General features: G+C 42.5%; 8 protein-coding genes and 1 long non-coding RNA gene across 10 annotated transcripts; 4 read left to right on the top strand and 5 right to left on the bottom strand.

Moving 5' to 3' along the window:
- Positions 1–771: 771 nt before the first annotated feature.
- On the bottom strand, positions 772–2,209 carry LOC128261619 (uncharacterized). The gene is made up of 3 exons (XR_008268269.1): positions 2,071–2,209; positions 922–1,196; positions 772–866 (listed from the first exon to the last, which is right to left on the bottom strand). It is a non-coding gene; the product is annotated as an uncharacterized LOC128261619 (long non-coding RNA).
- A 124-nt stretch (positions 2,210–2,333) lies between these two features.
- Positions 2,334–7,000, top strand: LOC128261617 (uncharacterized). Its single transcript, XM_052995400.1, has 4 exons — positions 2,334–2,626; positions 5,307–5,480; positions 5,547–5,948; positions 6,007–7,000. Exons 1-3 carry the CDS (start codon positions 2,572–2,574, stop codon positions 5,759–5,761), a joined length of 444 nt encoding a protein of 147 aa, XP_052851360.1. The 5' UTR covers positions 2,334–2,571; the 3' UTR covers positions 5,762–5,948; positions 6,007–7,000.
- Positions 6,861–8,108, bottom strand: LOC128261618 (guanine nucleotide exchange factor MSS4 homolog). The gene is made up of 2 exons (XM_052995401.1): positions 7,907–8,108; positions 6,861–7,841 (listed from the first exon to the last, which is right to left on the bottom strand). Exons 1-2 carry the CDS (start codon positions 8,027–8,029, stop codon positions 7,596–7,598), a joined length of 369 nt encoding a protein of 122 aa, XP_052851361.1. The 5' UTR covers positions 8,030–8,108; the 3' UTR covers positions 6,861–7,595.
- Positions 8,109–8,524: 416 nt separating this feature from the next.
- Positions 8,525–11,719, top strand: LOC128263495 (protein mitoshell). 2 transcript variants are annotated; one of them, XM_052998573.1, is made up of 6 exons: positions 8,525–8,674; positions 8,800–9,166; positions 9,227–9,488; positions 9,786–10,950; positions 11,012–11,158; positions 11,436–11,719. In XM_052998573.1, the coding sequence occupies exons 2-6, from the start codon at positions 8,827–8,829 to the stop codon at positions 11,580–11,582; spliced, it is 2,061 nt and encodes a 686-aa protein (XP_052854533.1). In that variant the 5' UTR covers positions 8,525–8,674; positions 8,800–8,826; the 3' UTR covers positions 11,583–11,719. The 2 variants fall into 2 exon arrangements, with proteins under 2 accessions (XP_052854533.1, XP_052854534.1); XM_052998574.1 differs by lacking the exon at positions 8,525–8,674 and having other exon boundaries at positions 8,726–9,166.
- A 133-nt stretch (positions 11,720–11,852) lies between these two features.
- On the bottom strand, positions 11,853–17,777 carry LOC128263494 (ATP-binding cassette sub-family C member 10). The gene is made up of 5 exons (XM_052998572.1): positions 17,242–17,777; positions 14,476–16,428; positions 13,702–14,402; positions 12,674–13,643; positions 11,853–12,613 (listed from the first exon to the last, which is right to left on the bottom strand). The coding sequence occupies exons 1-5, from the start codon at positions 17,600–17,602 to the stop codon at positions 12,135–12,137; spliced, it is 4,464 nt and encodes a 1,487-aa protein (XP_052854532.1). The 5' UTR covers positions 17,603–17,777; the 3' UTR covers positions 11,853–12,134.
- A 243-nt stretch (positions 17,778–18,020) lies between these two features.
- On the top strand, positions 18,021–19,308 carry LOC128263497 (coiled-coil domain-containing protein 97). The gene has a single exon (XM_052998577.1). It carries the CDS (start codon positions 18,152–18,154, stop codon positions 19,175–19,177), a length of 1,026 nt encoding a protein of 341 aa, XP_052854537.1. The 5' UTR covers positions 18,021–18,151; the 3' UTR covers positions 19,178–19,308.
- Positions 19,304–20,836, bottom strand: LOC128263496 (N6-adenosine-methyltransferase non-catalytic subunit). Its single transcript, XM_052998575.1, has 3 exons — positions 20,655–20,836; positions 20,067–20,583; positions 19,304–20,009 (listed from the first exon to the last, which is right to left on the bottom strand). Exons 1-3 carry the CDS (start codon positions 20,718–20,720, stop codon positions 19,399–19,401), a joined length of 1,194 nt encoding a protein of 397 aa, XP_052854535.1. The 5' UTR covers positions 20,721–20,836; the 3' UTR covers positions 19,304–19,398.
- Positions 20,837–21,139: 303 nt separating this feature from the next.
- LOC128261948 (tumor suppressor candidate 3) lies at positions 21,140–22,722 on the top strand. The gene is made up of 4 exons (XM_052995923.1): positions 21,140–21,362; positions 21,473–22,199; positions 22,356–22,518; positions 22,585–22,722. The coding sequence occupies exons 1-4, from the start codon at positions 21,276–21,278 to the stop codon at positions 22,598–22,600; spliced, it is 993 nt and encodes a 330-aa protein (XP_052851883.1). The 5' UTR covers positions 21,140–21,275; the 3' UTR covers positions 22,601–22,722.
- Positions 22,676–23,831, bottom strand: LOC128261951 (polyprenol reductase). The gene has a single exon (XM_052995925.1). It carries the CDS (start codon positions 23,738–23,740, stop codon positions 22,760–22,762), a length of 981 nt encoding a protein of 326 aa, XP_052851885.1. The 5' UTR covers positions 23,741–23,831; the 3' UTR covers positions 22,676–22,759.
- Positions 23,832–23,961: the final 130 nt, after the last annotated feature.

The following is a 23,961-nucleotide window of genomic DNA, read 5'->3' as shown; positions in this document are numbered from 1 at the left end:
CTGGTTTGCTGGAACCGGTTTGATGTTTTTTTTTTTGTTCTAACAAATGATTTCTGGAGACGATAGTCTCCTGCCCTTCATTTCAACTGTCAGACCAAAAAATTAATTGCGCATAAAAATATAAAATTAAATTTTACCCAGACCAAAACAAACAAAAAAATCGAAGTTTTTTTGGGGTTAATGCTCTAATCAAAACAAGGGGAAATTCAAAGGCAATGGAAATAAACCTATATTTTGTTAGAGAAAGCTTTTAGTCGGTTCCACAACTTGTTAGAAGCTAGCTTTAAAGCTTGAGATTTTTAAGCTTTAGCATAAGTTAGTCTCAATGTTTTTTAAATTTAAGCAATTTGTTGCTTAATATGTTAGTCCACTTTTTGATTACTGGTACTTTAACCCCAAATCAAAGACAGAACTCTTTTCTCACTAAATCTATTTATAGACACAAACATAATTTAATGACATCAATTGAGGAAGATTCCACTGTAAAGAATTAAATATTGAACTAAATAATGTTTTTCTTGGTTTTACTTAGGTTATCTGAAGTAAATTAATATTTAATTAAAGATAAATAGGACTTTAGTAAGGTCTATTACTACAAGATTTAGTTTATCAAACATTTGGATCTATAAAGCATATTTTTTAATTTGGATTATAAACTTTGAGATATAAGGTGTAATGTGTTCAACCTTTATTAATGTGTCCAACCTTTTTTAAACCATAACTATTACTTTTATTAATTATTTTCTGTGTAAGTACAAACTACTCTGGGAGACTGGGTAAAAACAATCTCCCCAAAGGGCAATCTTCCCCCATGGTTGTCTTCAATTTCGCGCACTGATTGGAGCACAAAAGCAAGCCAAAACGATCTGCAAAAATATATATATATATATTCATATATAGTTTAGTGAGTGAAAGAGAGACTTAATTCAATTGACCAGCGTCTTGGGGCAGCAATTTGTGCGACTTTGTGATGAGCTCCAAGAGGAAGCCTGCGTTTAAGCTTAATTAATGCACCGGCCAGATTTATGCTTAGGTTGTGCGACTTCTCCGGCTGTTCACGTGTGCGTCTCGATCTCCAGAGGTCTTAACTATAGATTAAGTGTCTGGACGCCTAGTTGAAATGGCGCTCAGGGTTGTATGTGGATGGTCCATCCAGTGCACTGCCTTCGTCTAATTGCAGGCTCTAATTACGAGTACTTAAATATGCATAAATAAAACATAAAGCAAACAAATTTATCTCAAATAGAATGTCAATATGTATGTGTTTGTTTTCAATCATTATTTTTATTTGTTTTCTTCCTCATACAAATTGTTTTTTAGGCATAGTACTAAAACTACAAGTTGTAAAAACTACTCCTCTTTGAAAATTCATTGGTAATTATATACTTGGAAGCAGATTAGCTTTTCAACCGATTCACAGATAGGAAAATAATTCGAAATTTCTAAGCTTGCTTTAAAGATTTTAATTCCTCACTAGCTTTGTATGTATGTATGTTTCAAGACCTCTCGACCCACGATTAGCCCAGTTCTTTAATCTTCAATTAGCCCCTTTCAATTAAGCTATAAATTATAAATTTTCGAAATAACATTTGTAAATACTATCAGCATATGAACTTTATGCTATGAATAATAAACACTTTTAAACAAATTAATAAATGTTTGAAGAAATGTAAATTTTTGTAAATAATTCATTTGGATTAAATAGATTATTATCGAAGTATGTTTTTTTTTTCAATTTAATAATATATAATTACTATATATACGAAAACAAGTAAATATAAATACAATTTTAACTTCAAGATAAATACTTGAAAAAAATCGATAGCAATAACATAAAAAAGATTAAGCTTTACAAAATCTTTCTTAATTGAGCATTAGTTAAAAATCTTTTAAACTTTTGTTTACTTTCTGGAATTGAAGAATAGTTTCAAAGCAGCTGCTTATATATAATAATATAAATAAATATAAAATAAATATTTTTGTATGACCCAAGCCCTGTTAACTAGTGTCGATTGAGACACTTTTTTGCAGCTACAAATTGGTATCTCCTGACTGCAAAAATACACACACCGTGGAAATCGCAAGGAGGACGCACACTCGAAAGCTCGGCGGGGAAAGCTCGATGGCTGCAAGCTGAGAACTGAATTTTAATTTGAGTCTGAGGCTGAGGATGCCACCCACTAAACTCCCCCCGAAAAGACCGCACACACATATAGTACAGCCCATGTCAGCGCCACCCGATCCGATCCGACTCATCCGCCCCGTTGACTGGCCGTCCGCAAGTCGTGTTCGTGGTACATTTGTCGAGTGCGGCTGCTGCTTCGCCCAGTCGTTTGCCGTTTGCCAACCGTTTGCCAGCGTTTTGCCGAGAGCGCTAGTTTTGCGCAAGGAATATATATATATATATATATATTAGAACCAGCCCATGCTCAGCGATAATACCTGAAACGAAAATCTGTGAATATAAGTCGTCTGTGAGCGCCGCCCGAAAAAAAGAAATCCAATTCAAAATAAAATTTAGTGACCAACTAAAGAGTGTTTCAAGTCTATAAAATAACATAAAAACCAAAAATGCAGTACATCTATGTGATTAGTGCGCTGATTTTGGCCATCGCCGTGCAGCAAGGTAAAAGGATTTGAGACGACTACAGTAAGAGTTTCGCTTAAATCGCAGAACGGACGTCCGACATCGCGATTACGATTACATAATAGGAGTTAGTTTGGAATGGGGCAGGTTCCTGGGGTGCTGCGAATTGGGAGAGCTGCTGGCGCCGTCCTGACGCCACTGAAAACCAGAGTATCTAGAGTTTCTAAGCCGGCCGCCGTGGCGCCTTTTTGTCCACCCCACTGAGTAATATTTGCATTCAATAGATATCAAGTCGGTTGCTTCCTTGAGCTCTCTGAGAAAAAAGGACTTTTTTCTCTACTTCATTTGTTGGCTCTCTGCCCATAGCTTTTTCCTGGGCTCTTGGAAAACGAAGAGGAGGAAGGGGTTTTCCCTGGGGTCGTTGCCAGTTGACAGCTTAATTAAGACAGATAATGATTAGCCAACACTATACTATCCTTTCGCAAAGGATAATCCCTGCGAACTCGTGTTACTTCAAGTTTCCTTCCTTCCTTCTTTTTTCGAAAATTCCTTCCTTTTTTATGCTTTCCCCACATATGTGTGTATGTGCAAGGATAATGTAGGACATGCGCACTCTATGTGGTTAAGGGTCCTGGGGGCCAGTTGCAGTTATCTGATACCCAAAACCCAAATCCGCTCACAGACTTATATAAAAATATGTTTTATTTAAGCTAAATCTTTGTTTTGTAAAGTAAATGCTTGATTTCGTATTCGTTTTTATTGAGGAATTTCTTTGTACAATATATATTTACCTCCATCTTTTTCGCGTTCTATGCAGTTTAATCAATGCAATTTACGACTATTTATAGACTGTAACAAACCTTAATTGGTCATGACTAAGTGTAAACAGTGGGGAAAATTGGCTATGTTGTGGCAACATTTTCTGAAGGTTTCCTCAAAACTTTTTCAACAAGAAACCAAAGAAAAAGTATGGTTTGTTATATTTTCAAGTAATTTTTATTAAAAAGTTCTAATTTTGTGTCAATGCTGAAGGGTTTTAAAGTAGTTTGTAAAATTTATTAAATTATTTGTGTCACCAATAAATATATATTTTATACTGTTCGAAGGCCCCACATATGTTTTGGTTTATATTTCTTATTTATAAATGCTAGTTAGGGTCCTAGTAAATTATTATCATAGCTCCTTAATTTTTAAGATGTACTTTTTTCGCATCCATATGCTGCTATTCTGAGAGGAAAAGTAACTAATATGAATCAATAATCTTCCACATCTCTTCACACAAACCCATTCTATTTGGGACTCCCTTTTAGCATACTGCATGCTTTTGTCTTGATGATGTGCTTCTAGCCCTCAGAGTATCTAGTCTATGGGCCACCCCGCAGAGTGGTTCATCTTACAGTCGGCCTTTTCCATTGTTCTCAAGTTTCTTCGCCCAGAAGCAGGCAACACACTTTTCCGCCCCGCTTATGTAACCCAAGTTGACGAAGACAAAATGGGCAGTGGAAGTATTCAGAGGCGATGTGAAGTGAGGCAAAGTTATTCGAGTCCATTAGCAATGTCGATGTCTCAATTAGCGAGGCACTCCGAAGAGCCTCGCAGTCTGTCACTAATGGAGGCGTCGATGGATTCGCCGGAATCTCTGACATCTCCATGCCATTGTGCCATTTTTGGCACAGCTTGAGGCAAAAGCGCATCGCAGGTTGCACCATTTGGGGGCGGGTGAGGGGACGGTGGCAGGTGGCATTCTACCGGACAGGCGGTACACAGTATAGTATTTCCAGTCCGCATATTAAATAATGCGAATCTCGTGTCGCGCACGACCTTAAATTCAATTTAGCTAAGGCAGCGACAGCGATCACAAGTTCCCGAGAAATCTCTTTATATCTGGGCAAAGCTCTCATCTTTGTTTACACGGTTGTTTCCTTCGTATTCACTTGTTTTGTGAAACTATTAAGGTTAAACATAGGATGCCAATGGAATTTTTTCTAATTGACATTAACTATTGCTTTTGTGGTCAATTAAGTGAAAGATTGCATTGAAAGGAAGCAAAAAGGGGCAATCGAAAGGAAGCTTGAAGAAAGGTATATATGCACTTAGGATGCGCAAATGCAATTATGGTATTAGATTGCAGAAGCAATTACAAAAACTAAGTGCTTTTAAGGGAATGATATATGACTTAGGACATTTAATAAAAATATGTAGAGTTAATTAGGGAATTCAATTAAAAGGCATAATTGATATATAATTTAATTTAAAGATACAAAATACTTATATATGTTTATTGAAGAAACAAAAATGTAACTAACAACGATGTCATACGCATTTCTAAAACTTGTAATTACTGGCCACAAACAAGAGAGCGATATATTTGCTGTTTTTATTTTGCACTTCTTATTTTATTTTTCTTTACATTTTAATTTAATATTATTAAAAATTAATTAATTAATTAGCTTTATATTTATGGCAAATAACTATTATCAATCTATAGACTAAATAAAACCTTTTAACGAGCTAAGAAAGTAGTGACGATCGCAACCTTAAGATATGACATCACTTGTAGAGACTTTATGTCAAATAGAAAACCAAAATAATAATTTTATGTTCAAGATTTCAATGCGTTTATAAAATATTTGCTTTTATAATAAAAGTATTTTAAAATGTAATTTTTTATTTGAAAATATTTTTAACCCACTTCTGGTGTATATTATATTTTTTTTAGGATATGCCATCAAGTGCTTTGTCTGCAACAGCCACAAAGATGCCAACTGTGCGTTGGACATACCGCCCGACAACTTGCTGAAGGACTGCGATGAGCAGTATTCGTCCCGCGGCAAGGGGATTCCCACGTACTGCCGCAAGATCACGCAGATCATTGAGTTCTCCGTGAACAGCCGTGAGTAGATAAGCGGAATTCAAACCACAAAAAAAACCAATGTTACTCGGGATAATCGCATTGCAGTGCCCCCGGATAGCCGTGTGATAAGGACCTGTGCTTATCAGAACCAAACCTCCACCAACTACTGCTATCAGCGGGCCGGGTTCGGAGGTCGCCAGGTGGTCTGCTCCTGTGATACGGATAACTGCAACGGAGCCGGGGCGATGGGCGCCTCAGCAGTGGGCGTGGCAGCCATGGTGGGTCTCCTGCTGACCGCCCGCCAATATCTACAGCGTTAAGGACGGAATCGAGGGAATCCCTCAGTTGTTTTTGTTTGTTTTATCGATGCATCCACCCAGTTTTCGTTTTTCGTATATGCTGCTGACTCTTTGACTTCTGTGACACTTTCACCGCTTTCTTCCCCCCACTTACCCCCCAAACCCCATCATCAAACAAGGTCCACTCGCAGAGCTGCTCCAGAGTCTGGTAATATAAAATAATACCCCTCAAGTTAATATAATTATTGATAACATACCGATTTCAGCTCTGGCCCAGCCTGATTTTGTAACATTTTTTGAATGGAGAACCGTAAAAGCTTTATACAAAGTATTAAATAATAACATAATTCCCTAATTAGAAGTGTATATAAAAACCAAAGAGAGCAAGTAACAATTGGCCAATATAATCGTTTGAATCTATTTACATTAACTGAATTTTTGAAACTAACGTATTAAACGAATGCAGAAGCAAATAACGATATAAAACTAAAACCTACCGCAGTTGAAAGTATTTAACAAATCGAAATAAACCAATAAGTCAATGGAGGCCACAAAAAGCTAAAAATGTTAAAAATTAAGGCTACCAAAATGAAAAGTAGTACATAAAACTATAAATGTTAACACTCTTCTCCTAAGTTTCTTTCTTTTTTTTTATTTTCATAAGACTTAAACCAAATTTCTAACAAACAAGCTAAGTGTCGGCCATAGCTAAAAATAATAAATAAAGTATTTGAAAATAAAGCTCAACGAGGAGAACACACTTCATAGAATAATTAGCAAGCAATTGGGAGAGGAGGAAAGTCGTCCGAGGAAAACCTAAAGATAGTTGTGACACGCTTAGGACCGACGCCCACGCCCATATCTATCGCACTCCCAAGGGATTAAAAAAACACTCGTTGTTGTAACCAACTGCCAAAAACGGAAAACTTTGAAATCGTTTCATCTACCGCATAGGCAACACCCAGCAAGGATACACCAAATCTATGGGATATCTCATATTTGAGTAGAGGAAATACCAAATGAAACCTTTTGTCCAACGTAGCAATAAATGCAGATGCAAATGCAGATACCAAGTAAAACATTTAACACGTTACAGAAACCAAAGCAACAAATACATCACTTTTAGTTCGTATAGCAAAATAACAGTTTATAGTGAAAATTTTTTAGTTAAGAATCTCCTCTAAAATGCAATATTTATAATGCAATAAAATTGTAAAATGTTTAAAGTGAAAAACAATAAATATGAATACAAAATTCGAATGTTTTTATTGCCCAGAGATTATTGTCTAAACTATTATGAAGTTCATTTTAAAATTTGCTTACGAAGAGTAGGGTTCCCTCACAAATTTTCTAATTTTTAAATTTTTTCCTCATATCTTTGAAAATTACAGCACAAATGAAGCAAATTGCCTGACTATGCTTTATTAACCATGGTATGTTTTTTTAACAAATTGAAAAATTTGCTTACATTAGCTTTACGTTATCTTTACGAATTCATGACTGCTATTTTTGGTATTATTGCTAGTTGAAAACATTAAATTTAATAAAAATTATACAGAAACAAGCGTTTTATTTCCCTGGATTTTAAATTCAACAAAATGTAAGAAAATCTTGTTTTGCCTTGAGTTTTTAACGATTACTAGATAATTCTTTATGCATCTTCATCAAGACAAGGAAGTTCGAGGTAAATACAGAATCCCTTTGTAGGTCGTACTAAATGTTCATGAAGTATAGAAAAAAAAACTTCTCAAATAAATACCTAAACAAGCAACTTTGCGAAATAGATTGTACATTCCACTCGATAGATGTGATTTGAAGTACAATAACCGGGACTAAGTGTTCAAGGCATGGGCAGCTAGGAGTCCTTGTGTACCACTCTTTTGAGGGCCAGGAAACAATGGCGGGTGCTCAGATCATGATAGCCCACTGGTCCTCGCTCGCAATCCGCACAAACCAGGAACTTCCTGCCATCCACCGTGTTGGAGAATCCAATATTCTCGAACATCATCATGTCCTTGACCAGCCAAAAGTCCTTCAGTGGCTCGCTGTTCAGACTGTCCGCCGTCCTGTCCTGTTTTTGCATCATCAGGGGCACTTCTACCTGGCAGCAATAAATGTAAACAATTAGAGTCTGATTGGAATGGAATGACAAACCCCGGCACTAACTTCCTCCTGGCTGTAGGTTCCCTCTTGGGCCTTGAGCATCAAACTGTTGCAGAACTGGCAACGCACATTTAATATGTTCTTTCCATCGGATATTTGCTCACTAAAATCAATAACCTCCGTCATTTTTATAGATTTGTCTTAATTTTGTGCTAAACGAAATGCATAAAGTGTAGTGTTAAACAGCGCAAGAATTCGGACCTTCTCCTTGAACAACACTAATTCGTTGAACGGTCACACTTGCCTTATCGATAGTCGATAACTATTAGGACCGTTAAACAAAAAATTCAAAAATAAGGAACTCTGCCGTTTTGATCCCACATTTAAGAATTTATAAAAGCAAAACAACATTTTGTTGATTTTAAACAATTACTCAAATTTCTATTGTTAAATAATTAAAGTGTATAATAAGAATGTGTTTAAGCTAAAAAACCTTTTAACTATTAAAATATCATTAAATTTAAGATTGAATTTACTTAAAATAGTTGACATCATTAGGTTTATCTGTTACCATGCCATATTAATTTATTTATAATACCCAGTAAAATATTCCTCTCCCACCTCTATTTAAATTATATGGTCCCACTAAAAGCACACCATAGTCAGTCGATTTGCGATAACTCCACCGATAGCTCGACAACTCTGGTGACCGTTTTTAAATGAAACTTTCTTTCGTCTTTTGACTTCCAAGGGAGCAGACTGCTCTTTCTCTTGGCCAAGACTACGGCACCAGCCACTGGATAATCCGGAGATACCAACACTTTTGTCTTTGTAAGTTTCTTGACAGGATTAAGCAATCCACGTGCGCTTAGTAATTGAAAGCTAACCTCAAAATTGCCGTTATGTTAAACAGCTTTTCAGTTTGCTTTGGTGATTTTTTTTTTTTTTTTTTGTAGTCCTAAAACTCGACTCGTGGCAGGATAATGAACGTTCGCATCTTCCAACTGCCCTCGGTGACCATGCAATCGATGCACCAGCAATCGATGTACCAGCAGACCTATTTGGATCGCAATCGCGTGGTCACCGACGTTTTTGTGCAGGAACATGTTTCACAGAGCTCGTGGTCAGTGGCCACGCCTCGTGTGTCAGCTATGTTTGTTCCCGGCACTGGCAGCTGCCCCATCATGACCGGAAATGCATGTCATCCCAATTGGCATGCGAATCCTCCACCTCCACCGGCTGCATATCATCATCATTATCATCATCCTCCTTATATGGCATATATGCCAATGCCGGGTATGCAGTACTATGCAGGCAGTTCTGGTGTGTTATGGTAGCCCAAACTTGAGTGGATTTCACTATATTCCCTTTGCTCTCCATCAGCCTCCATGAACGCCTACGGTCAGGGTCAGGTGTATTCCGCTCGTGCCTCGGCCACCAGCAGCTGCAACATGGATGGTTTCTATGTGCCCCACTACTATCCCAGTGGTGATCATGCTCCGCCGCCCAAGGAGTTCTGTTCCGTCCTAACCCAAACCCAAGAGCCCATCAAACTCAGCTGCGATGTGGCCACCCAAGTGGATGTGGGCCTCGAGCTTTCTCGTTCGGAGGTAAAGAAGCCAGGAACTGCTCTTTTTTCGGACAGGTAAGTCTAATATGGTGTCCTTTCTTTTGGTCTTGAACACTAAAGTTTCTACATTCCAAAGAAGTATTAACCTTTTTGTATTTGTTATTAAAACATCCTTTAAATATTCATTTTTAATTAAAATACATGTTAATAACGTGGTATAAGCCAAAGCTTTTGTTTTGGGTTTTTTTTTATTCTCAGTTCCAAATATTTCTTACCGTTATTTTTTATTTTATGTATGTAACAAAAACTTTAAAAAAATGGTACATTTTCAAAAGCAAAAATCAATTTTTTAAATAATATACATTTTTTTAGCCTTGTCCCCGATGAATCGAGTATCAGTTCCTTGGAAAGCGGTGCCGGCGATGGCCTGCGAGTTCAAAATGTGGGGCGCAACTCGGAGGTGATGTTGCTCCAGCAGCGCCTCCACGACATGACCAGCATTTCACTGCAGGGCAGCGAGATAGCGGAACGTCTGGCCAGCGCCCATCGGAGTCGTCCGTGCTTCAAAAAGATCGATACCCTTTGTGCCCGCTTGAAGCAGGATCTGCTGCGTCCGGACGGCGTGCTGCCCAACATCAACTCCCAGGGAATCGCCTGGGCTGTTAAGGATTTCATATTCGTCTTCACCCGCATCGTGAATGCCTGGGTTATACTGAAAGGCTATGTTTACAACACGCCCGATGGTTTGAACAAGATCAAGGATGAGTTGCCCGCCGGTTTCATGGCCACCTTTGATTCGTGGCAGGTTTCGACCTTGTCCCTCGTACAGTTGATTATAAAATCCTTCGTCAATCTGGATGAACTCCTGCAGAAACAGAAGAACACCTTTGGGGGCAAAGATGCAGGCGCTCTCATGAACCTGAATAATAGCAGCTCCTTAAGGATTTTAATCGACAGCAACGATAGCAGCAGTTTGGTCACAAACAACCAAGCAGTGACCAATGGTCATTCCACTGGCCCAGGAAAAGGTCCCAGTGCCTATAGCACTCCACGGACTCAGAATGGAGTGGGCATCTCCTTTCCAGAAAGTCCAGAGTCACGGGACGGGACTGCAACAGCCCCTGCTCTATACAAACCGCAGGGGGGACTAAATTTGAATTACTTGTACACCATGATCGAGGACTCCGAGGAAACGCAACGCAATGTGGATGCCAATGGTACTTACTTAAAAACTGGAACCTATCAGCCACTACAAAAAGAGATGAAACAACTGGAGATGCCGCAACTGGAGCCCAAGGATCCGTATGAGGAATCCAATCATCAGTGGAATGCTCCTCAAAATGCCTTACCAGTTCCAGCCCCGGTGGCGGAAAAAGCTCTTCCGGAACCGGAGCATCTGAATGATGTTAGATCTTTTACAAATCCATTTAGCCTGATCGGAAGGGAGGTCACTCGCCAGCTGTACGAGTTTGGCAACCGGCTCATGGAGCTTAAGCACTTGGAACGCTTCTTTCGCAAGCAGTTCACTCGCAACTATGTCAGTAAACTTAGTTAAAGTCTTATTTACTAAAATTATTACCTCACAACTACCATTTTAGTACCCGGAATTCGTTCAAATCTGCCAGGACGAGTTCATCGATGTACGTGCCATTATTCTGAGGTGCGAGAGTGCCTCTTACCATCATCTCTACCAGGCGATTCACGATCTACGACGAATCACCTTCGCGGGGCGCTGCTACTTGAAGGTATTGAAGGTTTGATTCCACTCACCCGTCTGCCTTACTCTAAACTCTGCTTGTTTTTGAATATCCTACGCTGCTGTTTTATAGGTCAAGGAAATATTATATATCCAAAGTCAAGGTATCAGTATGAGTTTGCCATTTAATGGACTAATGTACTAATCACTGGTCTCATTCGGGCACTAATCTCATATATAACACTCATTAACCAGCACAAGCCATTTAACAATTATCAGAACAGCCATAGCTTTGATTACTAACTCCCGTTTCATTGAAATCCTAGGTATACTCGGATGAAAACCTCCAGCACTACATCGATCTCTACGAGCGCTCTGTGAATGAAATGCTGTCCAAGCCACCGCATATTCCCAATCAATTTGATCACATTACGGGCATGCCAGGCGAAAAGCTTTTCAACTATGAAATCTAATCGAAGAAACAACAGTCACTTTTAAGTTGGTTATTGATTGAAAGTTGGCTCATTCAAGCGGCCTCCTTAGCTATACTAATTTAAAGATTGCGATATCTATGCAGAGTCAATCAGTGCCTTAAACTGTATTGGAAAAATCGCCAATTTAGTGTTCAACCAAAACAACTGATTCATCATAAGTTAAAATTACCTTATTTCTAAGTTTCAACATTTCAAAAACTGTGTTTTGGTCGCCACAACTAGTCAAGCATGTGATTGAAACAAAGCATCTATTTTATAATACAATATATATATATATTTGTTTTAGCGTAACAACTTTGTACGGAGCTAACTACTTTTCACTACAAAAATAGTTTGTCAATCAAATTCATATTTGTACAATTAAATAAAGCTAGAACAACGGATGTTAGTTTTCGTTTGTTATTTGTTAAACTCAAAATGGAATCATAAGTTAGGAACACAAGTAGAATACAAATTAAAAAAAGAACAATAAATTAAATCATATAACGATTGACTTATATACAATTGGATCTTTAAAATCTAGACTTAGTCCTAGTTCGGTCTGGAGAAATCCTCTGGGTCAATGTCCTGGGCAAGTAGCATTCCATGAAAAATGGTTGAGCTATTGGAGGCCAGATCTTTGGGTTTGCCTTCCTCACAAATCCGTCCATCATCCAGTACTATTATCCGATCCATGGCGTGAAGTCCCCGCAGGCGGTGGGCAATGAAAAGCAGAGTGCAACTCTTGAAGGCATTCCTTAAGGCCTGCTGAATGCTCAAATCGGATTCATCGTCCAGGTTGGAAGTACCCTCATCGATGGCCACCACCTTGGCGTTTTTGAGCAGCGCCCTCGCCAAACAGAGGAGTTGCCTTTGTCCAGCGGAGAGGTTGTTGCCACAGGCCTCCACTTTGCCATCCAGTCCGCCCAACTGCTGGACAAGCAGAGTGGCCGCCGCCGAGTTTTTAATGGCGTTCCAAATCTCCGAGTCGTAGAAGCTATGGCGCGGATCCAGGTTTTCCCGCACAGTGCCTGGAGGAATGGGTGCAAGTTTTCAATAAGTTTATCATAATAAATAACATGCAAACTGACCTTCGAAGAGGAAGGGCTCCTGGGTGATAACACCTATCCGTTCCCTAAGCACACTTAAAGCCAGAGTTTTAAGATTGACCTGATCCAATCGAATCTCTCCTTGCGACAAAGGTGCCACTCGCAGGAGGGCAGCTAGTACAGATGTTTTACCAGCTCCAGTGCGTCCCACGATGCCAATCCGCTCGAAGGCCTCCGTTTGGAAGGTAACACCTCTTAAAGCCGGTGCCAAGTGCTCTCTATAACTCAGCTGTACTTCCCGGAAACTCAGAACTCCTTGGGTGGGCCATCCAAATGGAGGATCAGCGCTGCCGGAGGCATTCTGCTCTTCATCCAACTGAAGATACTGGTCTATGCGCTCCACTGCGACCAATTCCTGCTCCGTTTCAGCCACAGCATGAAGAAGATCACCCAGCTGACCAGTTATGGAGAGAGCATAGGAGATGCAGAGTCCCACCAAGCCAGGATTTGTGGTGTGCGAGGCGGTAATTGCTGCCAGGAGACCTGCACCACCAACCAGAAGTGTTCCCAGCAACTGCAGGCGAAGAGCTAACCACTGCTGAGCAGCCGATTGTGTCAACTGAGCCTTAATGCTCTCCTCGAGCTTCACTTGGAAATCCCTTTGGAATCTCGGACTAGCACGCATACTCCTTATCGTCGTCAATCCCTGAAGTGTCTCCGTGAATTGCGTGTAGAGCGGTGACATGGCATTGCTCGATAGCCGTTTGATGTCCCGCGAGGCGTGTCGGTAGCGCTGCTGAAGATTCAGGTAGATCGGTACCATAGGAATGATCACCAGCCCGAGCCAAGGCATCGCATACAGACTGACACAGAGAGCTCCCACTAAGCCGGCAAGTTGCGCCAACAGAATATTCAAAATGAAGGGCAGGGAGTCGTCCACCGTGTTGGTATCCGATGAAAAACGATTCAGAATGCGACCCACAGAGGTAATGTCGAAGAAATTGAATTTGGCCTGCAAAGCATCTTGTTAATACGAGATTCCTTAGTTTTTTAAACCACTAACTACTTACAAACATGACCTTCTTCAAGAGCTTCTCGTGCATAAAGATGGCTGCCTTTATGCCAGCATAGGCAAAGAGAAACGCCCTGGCAAGGGTCACCAAGGAATTGCTCACTGCTATGGCTGTGAATATGCTCAGATAGAATCCTGTCGTGTGTCCCGATCCCGTTTCATTTCCCAGCGCAGATCCCAGCAATTCATGCTCCAGGGAAGTATCATTTTGATGAGGATCCAAAGTTGTTTCTGTGACCCAATAAGCTAGCCAGGCATCACTTAGATTCCTTGTCAATTGCATAAGCAATACAGACAGCAATACAGTAATGGCTAGTGGAGAAGTCACTGCCTTCCAGTAGCAGGCGAAAACATCCCCTGAAAGATGTCCGTACTCTCGAGATTCCTCCAAAAGCAGACTATCCACACTCTTCTTGTCATCCTGGTTGGACAACTCCACTGAACGTCGCCTAACTGCTTCGTCCTGGTCATCATCCACTTCTTCGTCCAGACTTAGATCAATGCTCTGGGTCATGTATTCACTGGGTAGAAGTTGACCATCCTTCACCTGGAGAATCTGATTGGCGTGGAAAAACAGCTGGATGCTTCGTGTGACCACAATACGGGTTTTGTGCTTAAGCAGCCGCAGAATGCAGTGCTTGATAATGTGTCTGGCCACATGGGCATCCAAAGCGGAGAGCACATCGTCCAGAAGGTAAACTGTCGAATGAAAAAATGAGAAATAAGATAATATAAATAAGAAATTAGGCGGTAAAAAAAAAGATTAACTTACCTTTCTTATCCTGATAGACAGCCCTAGCCAATGCAACTCTTGCCCTTTGACCTCCGGACAAGGTTCTTCCGTTCTCACCCACGCCAACGAGATCACCTCCAAGGATCTGGAGATCCTCCTCCAAAGCACAAGCATGCAGGACAGTTTTATACCACTGCTCATCAAACTGAGCGCCCCATACGATGTTATCCCTGATGGTTCCCCTTTGTAGCCATGGTGACTGCGGTACGTAGCCAAAACCGGTGGTCAGTTCCTGGACGCAGACCTCGCCATCGATGCACTGCAGATTAGCTACTATGGCGGATAGAAAACTGCTCTTACCACCTCCCACCGGACCTTCGATGCAAACGAGCTGACCCGTTTTTATATCCACGTTTATATCTTTTAAGCGGAAAGAAGTGGGTGATGTGTTCTCATCACCGTCGTGACAGAAACTAGCGCACTTCATCTGCAGCACACTGGCTTTGGGAGCATCCAAGGGGGCATCGTCTCCTGCTCCTCCCGATCCTCCGCTTCCTCTCATTATGGGATTGTAGTAGGAGGAGTAGTCCAAGTTGGGCACATCCATCAGTTGTTGCACTCTCTTAATGGATACCCAGGCTTCGATTAAACCATTGAGCACCCATGGAAAGGCATTCAATGGGCCAATGAGCATGTAAAGCAAGGCCACACTGGTGTAGGTCGTTGAAGCTATCAACTGATTGCCCATCAGCACGGATACTCCAAAAGTAAGCAGGCACATTAGCACCGGAGTGGTGGCCCAAAAGTAAACGCACATGGCATCCAGGTATTTCCTTTTCGACAAGAATCGCAGCTCCTTCTGTCGCAGACCTCGAATCTTGGTAATGAATATATCCTCCCAGGCATTGATCTTGATCTGTTTGGCACCCTGCATTGTCTCCGTGGTAGCAGACAGCCTGGCATCCTTGGCCGTCATCAAGCCACTTGAATATATGCCAATTCGTTTGGCAAGCCATCTGTTAATTGGAATCAGTAGGGCGGCAAACATTACTCCAGCCAGAAAGGCGGCTCCCAACTGAAGATACAACAGGTACAATGTGGTGAACAGCTTGAAGGGAATGCTCCAGAAGAAGTGGAAACTGATGCAAGAGTTCACAATCCTGTCCGTATCCGTTGACATGAGATTGAGCATATCTGGTTTGGATTCCTTTAAGCCTCTCGCCTCCAGTGCTTTCCTGTATATGGAGTTCACCACTCCCACTCGCATTTTCATGGAAACCATGGCCATGCGCCAGTCAAAATGGGTGGCACAAACAGCCGACAGCAAGGTGCTGCCAAATAGTCCCAGGGCATAGTAGTACACCTGGTTGGGGTCCGTGTGATCCTGTCTGAGAAGTCCTCCGAGCAGCAAAGGCCCTGCAAAGCCACTCAGATCGGCGATTAGTCTAAGGATTCCAATGAGATAAAACTCCACTCCAAAGCATCTGTGCAGTGCTCTCCATAAACTCTGCGATTGGGACAGAGCCAAGTGCAACCTTTCGCTTAATCGCGTGATATTCAGTGCATCAGGGAGATCAAACAGATCCTCAATCTTTTTCAGCTTTCCAGCCACTCCTTTGGAGATTAGGGGCTGTACCCATTGGAAGAGGAAACGCGATCCCATATTAGCCTCATCCTGGGCATGACCCAAGTGGCTCTCATTCAGGTCGAAATGGAAATAGGTGTATCGCTGGGATAGAAGAGCTTCATCCTCCCTGCCGGATGCTCCTCCTCTGGGCAAACTGGAATAAACAGCACTTCCTTTGGGTATCAAGGTGGCTCCAAATAACAGATCACAGAGCAGCGTGGCCAGGCTCCAGGGCCACCAGTCGAAGTGGCGACTCGTCCGCAACCAAACCCCATCCAGAACCACCACTGTCAGCCAAACGACATTGATTAGCAGCGATCCGCGATGACTAAGCTCTCCATATTGACGGGCTGTCAGTAGGAAACCTGTGGGTGGGGGGTGGAAGGGAAAAGCTGATTAAAGAAGGGGTCATAAATGATTGTTTTAGTGTTATCATTTTATAGTCAAATAAGTGCTTTTGTTAAACAACAAATGTCCTCTTCTTGGCAAGTCGTGAATGTCTTTATCAGACAACAGAAAACCATGTTTTAAGGTTTTAAAAAAGACGAGAGACTTTTTTAATTGTTTTGTTAAGTATAGTACATCAAGAAAAAAAGTGTTATAACGTAATCTTGGAAAACTCTCGTTATTCCAAAAAGGCAGGATTTTTAATTTAATAGATTCTAAGTATAAGTATATTTTTTTTTAGTTCTTTAGATTACCACATTATTTTATTAATATTAATATGTTCCTAGTGTAACTAAGTAAAATGATAATTGAGCCAGATCCAATTCCGATTTAAAAAAACGTATTTTATAATTGATTTTAGAAAATTATAATTTAAATAATATGGACAATCAATTTTGGAAAATTAAATTTCAAAAAACTTATTTTCAATACAATTGACAGAACATTTTTGTTTGCAAAAATCTTCCAAAGAACATTTTTTAAATCGGAAATACTAACCACAAAAGTAGGTTTTAATTGAGACAAAAATGTTGAAAGGTGGAGGTGGGTAGGTGGCCCAAAATTCTTTTTAATATGTATTTTTATTTCTGTGCAGTGATCCATTGTGTTTAACCTTAAGTTAAACAATCGAAATGTGTGAAAGGGAAGCCCCGAACGCGTCCGTATGGATATTTACTTAAGGTATTGCATCGAGGTAAACCCCGACGAAGAAAGGCAAACCGCACACTCACCGCTGTGAACCACCCACATAATGCACTCGGCACTAACCACCAGCAGATCCACGGCGTAGAGTTCAACGCCCTGCTGGTGGAAGGCGAACACCTTGGCCACCGGGAGCAGGGCCAGTACGATGGCCAGGAAGGCCCGGATGTACAACATCCGCAGTTGCAGTCCATTGCGGACGACGGGCCGCGACTGATTGCCGAAATTGTAGGCGGATATGGCGGCGAAGATCGTGTAGATGGGCAGCTGGAGCAGGATCTTCTGGAAGCAGGGCAGCAGATCGTTGGTCTCGTTGGCGAACGGCTTCAGTCCCGTGGGACAGAATTGCGTCCAGTTCCAGGCGAAGTCGCCCCAATCAATAGTCGACATCTTGATCGAACTCGAACTCTTCTACGGGGGGATTCCTCGGTGTTCCGTGCTAGTCTTGATTAATTAGTCATCGCTGGCTGCACATTTGCACCACAGCTGAACCACCGAGAGTGGCGTTAAACAAAGCGATAAACACAACAATTCGACTTCTGATAAAGTTCGTAATGAAAATACAGCGGCTATGTGGAGCCGCAGGGTTGCCAACTTGCGAAATGTTGATGAGCATTCGGCGAGCAAGGTTCTCGATTTTGATTTCTCAAATTGTGGACGTTTTTAAATTATAATTTAAAGCAGTTAACCAAATAAACCAATTAACCAAATAAATAAAAACTAAAAACTTATGTATAAATACGACGAAATTGTTTTTCATACTCTTCATTAAAATCTGAAAATATTCCGTTCTTAAATTAACCGATTTTAAAATCTCCAAAAATTTAACGGTAAGCAAGAATGGCCCTGCCAACTCGCTGTGAATGACATTAAGAGCGAATAAGAAGAAGCATTTGTTTACATTTTATTTCACACTTTGTGCAATTTGCGTAAACAATTATGACGACTGGAGCCGAAGTTGAAGGAGATGATGAAAACCAGGGCAACGCAGGCACCATCCAACAACCGGAACTGCCCCCGGAACTAATGGACATCTTCAAAACCCTGGCAGAGAACAACCAAATCGTCTTTAAGTCTCAGCAAATTGATGACCCGGAAATTCCTCTCGAGGAAAAACAAGTAATAGCTCGAGAAGTATTCGAGAAGAACCGGGAGAGCTTTCTCATTCGATTTGGAGGCTACCTGAATGTCCGACAACTCGGTTCCTTCCAGGACCTGGCCGTCAAAGAGCCTATTAAACCGGACGAGAATCTGGAGGAGATGTGCCTGTTACTGGAGGATTTCAGGAGGAAACTTAGCACTCGATCAGTGTCCATTAAAAATCGAAGGTACCATGCCATGCAGCAGCTCCTGGACAAGGGAGAGTACTTCAGCGAGCACGAGATGATGCAGAGAGCTCCCGATCTCTACCAGGAGCTAGTGGGTCAATACCTAACGGAGGCGGAGAAAAAAGCACGGGATAGTTACGATGTTAAAAACACCAGCTTCTCCGGAATACTCATGCACACGTTGGAAAAAAAGCAAAGGGATGAACTGCTGGAGGAAACACAACAGGAAAACGAAGAGAAAGTGGAGGCCAGGAGTGAATCAATTCCTTCTGCAGATTTTGAAGTCCCCGTGGCTTGCCGAAAACAATGGGGCGGATTTGAGGATGATGAACCCATTGCCTGCTCCACAAGTCGAAATGCAGAAGCGCGAGTTCCAGCAAACATTGCTAAGATCTCCACACCAGAGTTCTATAATCCTGGAGAGCGAGAACTGCTAAGAAATGAGTTCCTTAGTGTGATGAAGGAACGCTTCCTGAGTGGGGAGGACAAGGACTTTGATTATACAGCCGTGGATGATAATGTCCTGCTCGATGATCTTAAGCAAATTGAGCAGGATGAAGAGGATGCCTATTTTGAGGACAGTGATGATGACGAGAAAACTGGGGGAGCTCTCAACGGATGCGAAGGAAGCATCTAGCGAGGATGAGCTGGACATCTACATGAGGCATCTAAGCAATCACCACAGTCTGCAGCACTAGTCAAAGAAGATAATTATAAAGAGTTAAGGGAGGCACATAAGAAATCCATAGGATACACAACTATCTGCAGTTTTAGCCTTTAATCTTAATCTTATTCTTAGTCCTAACAAATTTTGATCTTAGACACTAGAATACATGCAGTTGTTGAGTCAAAATCTGGTTATCTGGGTCTGCCACGACCACGTGGAAAACCGCGCCCTCTTCCTCGCAAGACCTTGCTGTTCGGCGGTGGACTCTTGGGCCTCAGGAGTTCAATCCTACTGGTGCAACCCGTGGCCGGGGCCTCAGCAAAGTAGGTTTGATACAGTTCGGAGTTGAAGTTCGAGTTGGTCAGTTCCGGACCCACCGTTAGCCATCCTGGTCTAATGCTTGAATCCCTGCCGAACAGATGCAAACGTCGCCGACCCAAACAAAAGTGCTCGATGATGTGAAAGATCTCGATGGGCTTCTCGAAGCTGCCAAACTCCTCTTCCTCCGAGATAATCAAATCAATGTCCACGTTGGCATGGATGAAATCACCATCGGTGGAGCGGCGGACAGTTCCCTTGATGCCCATCAGGCAGTGTTCCTTGGTGCGCTGAAAGACGGCTTTCGGCTCCAGCTGCTTGGAGTGGCCGGGCTTGTTAATGTTGGTGCGTATCCAGCAGATGTCCTCGCACCGGCGGAATCCCCACTTCTTCAGGCAGTTGCGACCCATGTCCAAGCCCTCGGAGGAGCCGCACCATAGGAATACAAACGAGCGGTGAGCGGCAATCTCGCCCACATCCAAATCTGTCAAAGAACCAAGCTTGTTAGTCCAAATTAAACAAAGTAGGGCTGGTGTCTTACTAAGTATATCATCCCAGTTCCAGAAGACACGAGGAGCTCCACCCACGGTGGCCACCGAAGGCGCTGCCCTGGCATATTCCTCCAGCGGCGGCTCAATCAATATAACATCAAACTTGGCGCCCAGAGTTTTGACGTCTAGCGATTTAAGATCCGCTTTCAAGTACATAGGCGCGGATGCCGTGTCCTGGATGAGTTTGTCCTTAAGTTTAATCAGTTCCCTCAGCTTGGGATACTCTTCGAAGCGGTCGGCCAGGCCCACATCGCGGATGAAGTTCTGCGGACGCTGTCCAGTGTCCACAAAGTGCTGGCAGTAGTCATTGTGCGGATTGGAAGACTGGGTTCCCTTGAGGAAGGTGGACGAGTCCCTGTAGATGATTTCATTGGGCGTCTTTTTCGAGGAAGAGGCTCCACCATCATCCTCCTCGCGCTGCCCGCCGGTATTCAGCTGGCGACTGCTGTTGATGTCCTCCGCATTGCCCAGGACCTTCTTCAGCTCATCCACGCTGGACAAACCCAGCTGAGGAATACATAATTTATGAGTTAAACTCAGCACCCACTGTTTTCTTTTTGTGTGGCATGGAAACTTACAGTCTGCGCTAAAAGCAAACGCCTTTTGCGGGATCGCTCCTGGGAACTCTTCAGCACATCGCTCATATTTGTAAATGCAGTAAAAACGTAGTAAAATGTGTTTAAATATCGTAATTCTAAGAAAACCTAAAATAAAAGACAACAAAATTCGCCGTCTAGCGACGGCACACTGATAATAGCGGTATCGATAACAATATCGACAAGACATCGTAAATTTGAAAAATGTTGCCACTTATAAACTATTAGTTTGAATAAATATTAAACTTTAATAAATATTTATTTCGTGAATTGATACAATATGGTAAGCCAGATCGTTATTAAAAAGCTAACTATATCGCAGCATATTAACAACTTGTTCTTATTTATACAGAACAATAAGTAATATATGTTTTTTTTCAAATTCAGCTTTTCAAAGATAGCAAATTATAAATATCGATAATTTTTCTTTTCTCAAACATCTCTAAAAAATCGCACAACGTGTCCATTCACAGCGAACGACACACAGGTGCCGCTTGCCATTCACAATTAGCTGCATGCGCCGGAAGAAATATTTTTGAGTAAACGTTTTTTTCGGTGATTTTGGGTTAAAGTAGTGAAATTGTTGACCAAATCGCCTGCAGGATGAAGCTGCTGCACAAGACGCTGCTCAGCGGTCTGCTGGTAGTGGCGATTTTCGCTATTTACGCGGCCGCGCAGGCAAAACCGAAGGTTTGTTTGTGGCCACGTCACTTTTCCCTGGGAGATTCTAGCTCCACTCCGCTAAATGCCGGCTAAAGATAATGCCAACATGTTATTAATGGAAATCAAATACATTTTAGACGGGCCTCTCGCTGTCGGAGAAAGTACAAAACCTGGTGGAGATGAACATGAAGAAACCGCTGCTCCGCTTCAATGGCCCCAAGTTCCGGGAGTACGTGAAGAGTGCCCCCCGAAATTATTCCATGATCGTAATGCTTACGGCTCTGGCGCCCTCGCGACAATGCCAGATATGCCGGCACGCCCACGATGAGTTTGCCATCGTGGCCAACTCGTACCGCTTCTCCTCCACCTACTCCAACAAACTGTTCTTCGCCATGGTCGACTTCGATGATGGATCTGAGGTTTTCCAGCTCCTGCGCCTGAACACCGCCCCCGTGTTCATGCATTTCCCGGCCAAGGGCAAGCCAAAGGGCGCCGACACCATGGACATCCATCGCGTGGGCTTTGCCGCCGATTCCATTGCCAAATTTGTGGCCGAACGAACGGATATCACCATTCGCATCTTCCGTCCGCCCAACTATTCGGGCACCGTGGCGATGATCACACTGGTTGCCCTGGTTGGCAGCTTCCTCTACATCCGACGGAATAACCTGGAGTTCCTGTACAACAAGAACCTGTGGGGCGCCATCGCCGTGTTCTTCTGCTTCGCCATGATCTCGGGCCAGATGTGGAATCACATTCGTGGACCGCCGCTGGTGCACAAGTCGCAAAACGGTGGCGTGGCCTACATCCACGGCTCCTCACAGGGCCAACTGGTGGTGGAGACCTACATCGTCATGTTCCTGAGTAAGTACGGGGCTTAGTTAAGTCCCTAAACCATAAAATCGACACAATCAATACATCCAAAAACTTAATTACCTAATTAATTACTTAGTCATTAGTTTAAATTTATCTTAGCCCCTTAAGAACATAGATTATAAAAACATTATATCTTTATTTCAGATGCCATGATTGTGCTGGGCATGATTCTGCTGATCGAATCGGGAACCCCAAAGAGCCACAACAAGAACAGGATAATGGCGATGACTGGTTTGGTGCTGCTCACCGTCTTTTTCTCCTTCCTGCTGTCCGTTTTCCGTTCGAAGGCGCAGGGTTATCCCTATAGGTGAGCTTTTATAACTTTACATACAAAACTTCTTTAACTTGACTTCCATCCATTTTTCGCCCACAGTTTCTTGTTCAAATAGAATCGACTGAAGGTCCTGTTCCAGTTCAAGTTCACCCTAGATCGTTTTGTAGTTAAAATCACCAGCGAGCACACATTTTTCGTGCGTGTAAAACGACTTTAATAAATTCCACTACTAAATTATTTGTACAAAAATGCGAAATATTTCCAGTCTTCGGGCTCAGAGCAGGAACGGAATGATGGCACGCCGGTTCTTCGGATATTCCCTGAATGTCTCTTTGTACCACTTGTGGGTGAGCAGGGCATTAATAGTCTGATTGCTGGCCACCCAGAGGAAGATGAGCCGCCAAATTCTCACGGGCATGTACAGATCGGCGATGCAGAAGTACATGACCACCTCGAGGAACATGTGCGGCGACGAGAGCAGATTGAACAGGCCACCCTTGGGCAGGAGATGCTTCTCCGTTCTGATGTTGCCCGTCTGCGGATCCTTTCTTAGGTTCACCAGTATCATGTTGCTGGCATATTGCTGCTGCCAGGCGAGGAAAAAGACAACGAGGTAGAGTATTTGCTGGCCCGTCAGCTTGTCCAGGCTAAACTCCATGGGCTGGGAGCCGCGCACAAAGCCGGACGTATTGGATAGTAAAGCTATGATGGCGCCGAAGTAGTGCACATAGCCCACGGCATAGTGGGACAGGTTGATTTTGCTCTTTCTCGAGAAGATCTGCACAAAGTTGGTCTCGTAGAAACGCCGGGTGCACTGTAAAGTCAGCATGAGTGTGCCCACACAGGCCGTCGTGGAATCGATCTCCACTTTCCGATGACTCCGTCCACCGCCCATGATGTCCAGGAATCGCAGGACATATTCCGGCGCCTCCTTCTGTTCCCGGACAGTTGAGACGAGCAGGTAGAAGCCCAGCCAGCTCCAGAACAAGGCGAAGACGTAGAAGTGCTTGAACCAGGACTTGGGCACCTCCAACCAGGCCACCAGCGGATCCGTTTCGCCCTTGAAGCTGTGTTTTCCATACCGAAAGGACTGACGTATACTATTCGGCAGGTACTTCTCCACGAAAGTCATCAGTCCGCCAAAGAACACGATCGTGGCGATGAAGGTGCCGAATATCATCTGCAGCAGGTTGATTTTGTACCGGTCTAGGAGATTTTCAACGATCCCGAGGACCCCAATGTTGTCCGGCGCCATTGCGAATTATTCTGGCACAATGCAGCGCGCAAAAACTGTAAAAACTTTCTCCAAAAACCGAAAACTTGCGGAACATTCATTCTAGAGCTGGCAAAAAAATCGATTTACTTATCGATACATCGATAATTAGGTTGTTTCTGTAACATCGATTTTAAATAAACAAAATTTGAAAATAGGCGCGAAATTGTAAAATCAAAAGTTTGTGTTAAATTTTTAAAAGT

This window comes from Drosophila gunungcola, unplaced genomic scaffold, assembly GCF_025200985.1.
Source record: "Drosophila gunungcola strain Sukarami unplaced genomic scaffold, Dgunungcola_SK_2 000001F, whole genome shotgun sequence".
Lineage (NCBI taxonomy): Eukaryota > Metazoa > Arthropoda > Insecta > Diptera > Drosophilidae > Drosophila > Drosophila gunungcola.
Note: the sequence above shows the minus strand (reverse complement) of the source record. Positions and strands in the feature narration are given on the sequence as shown.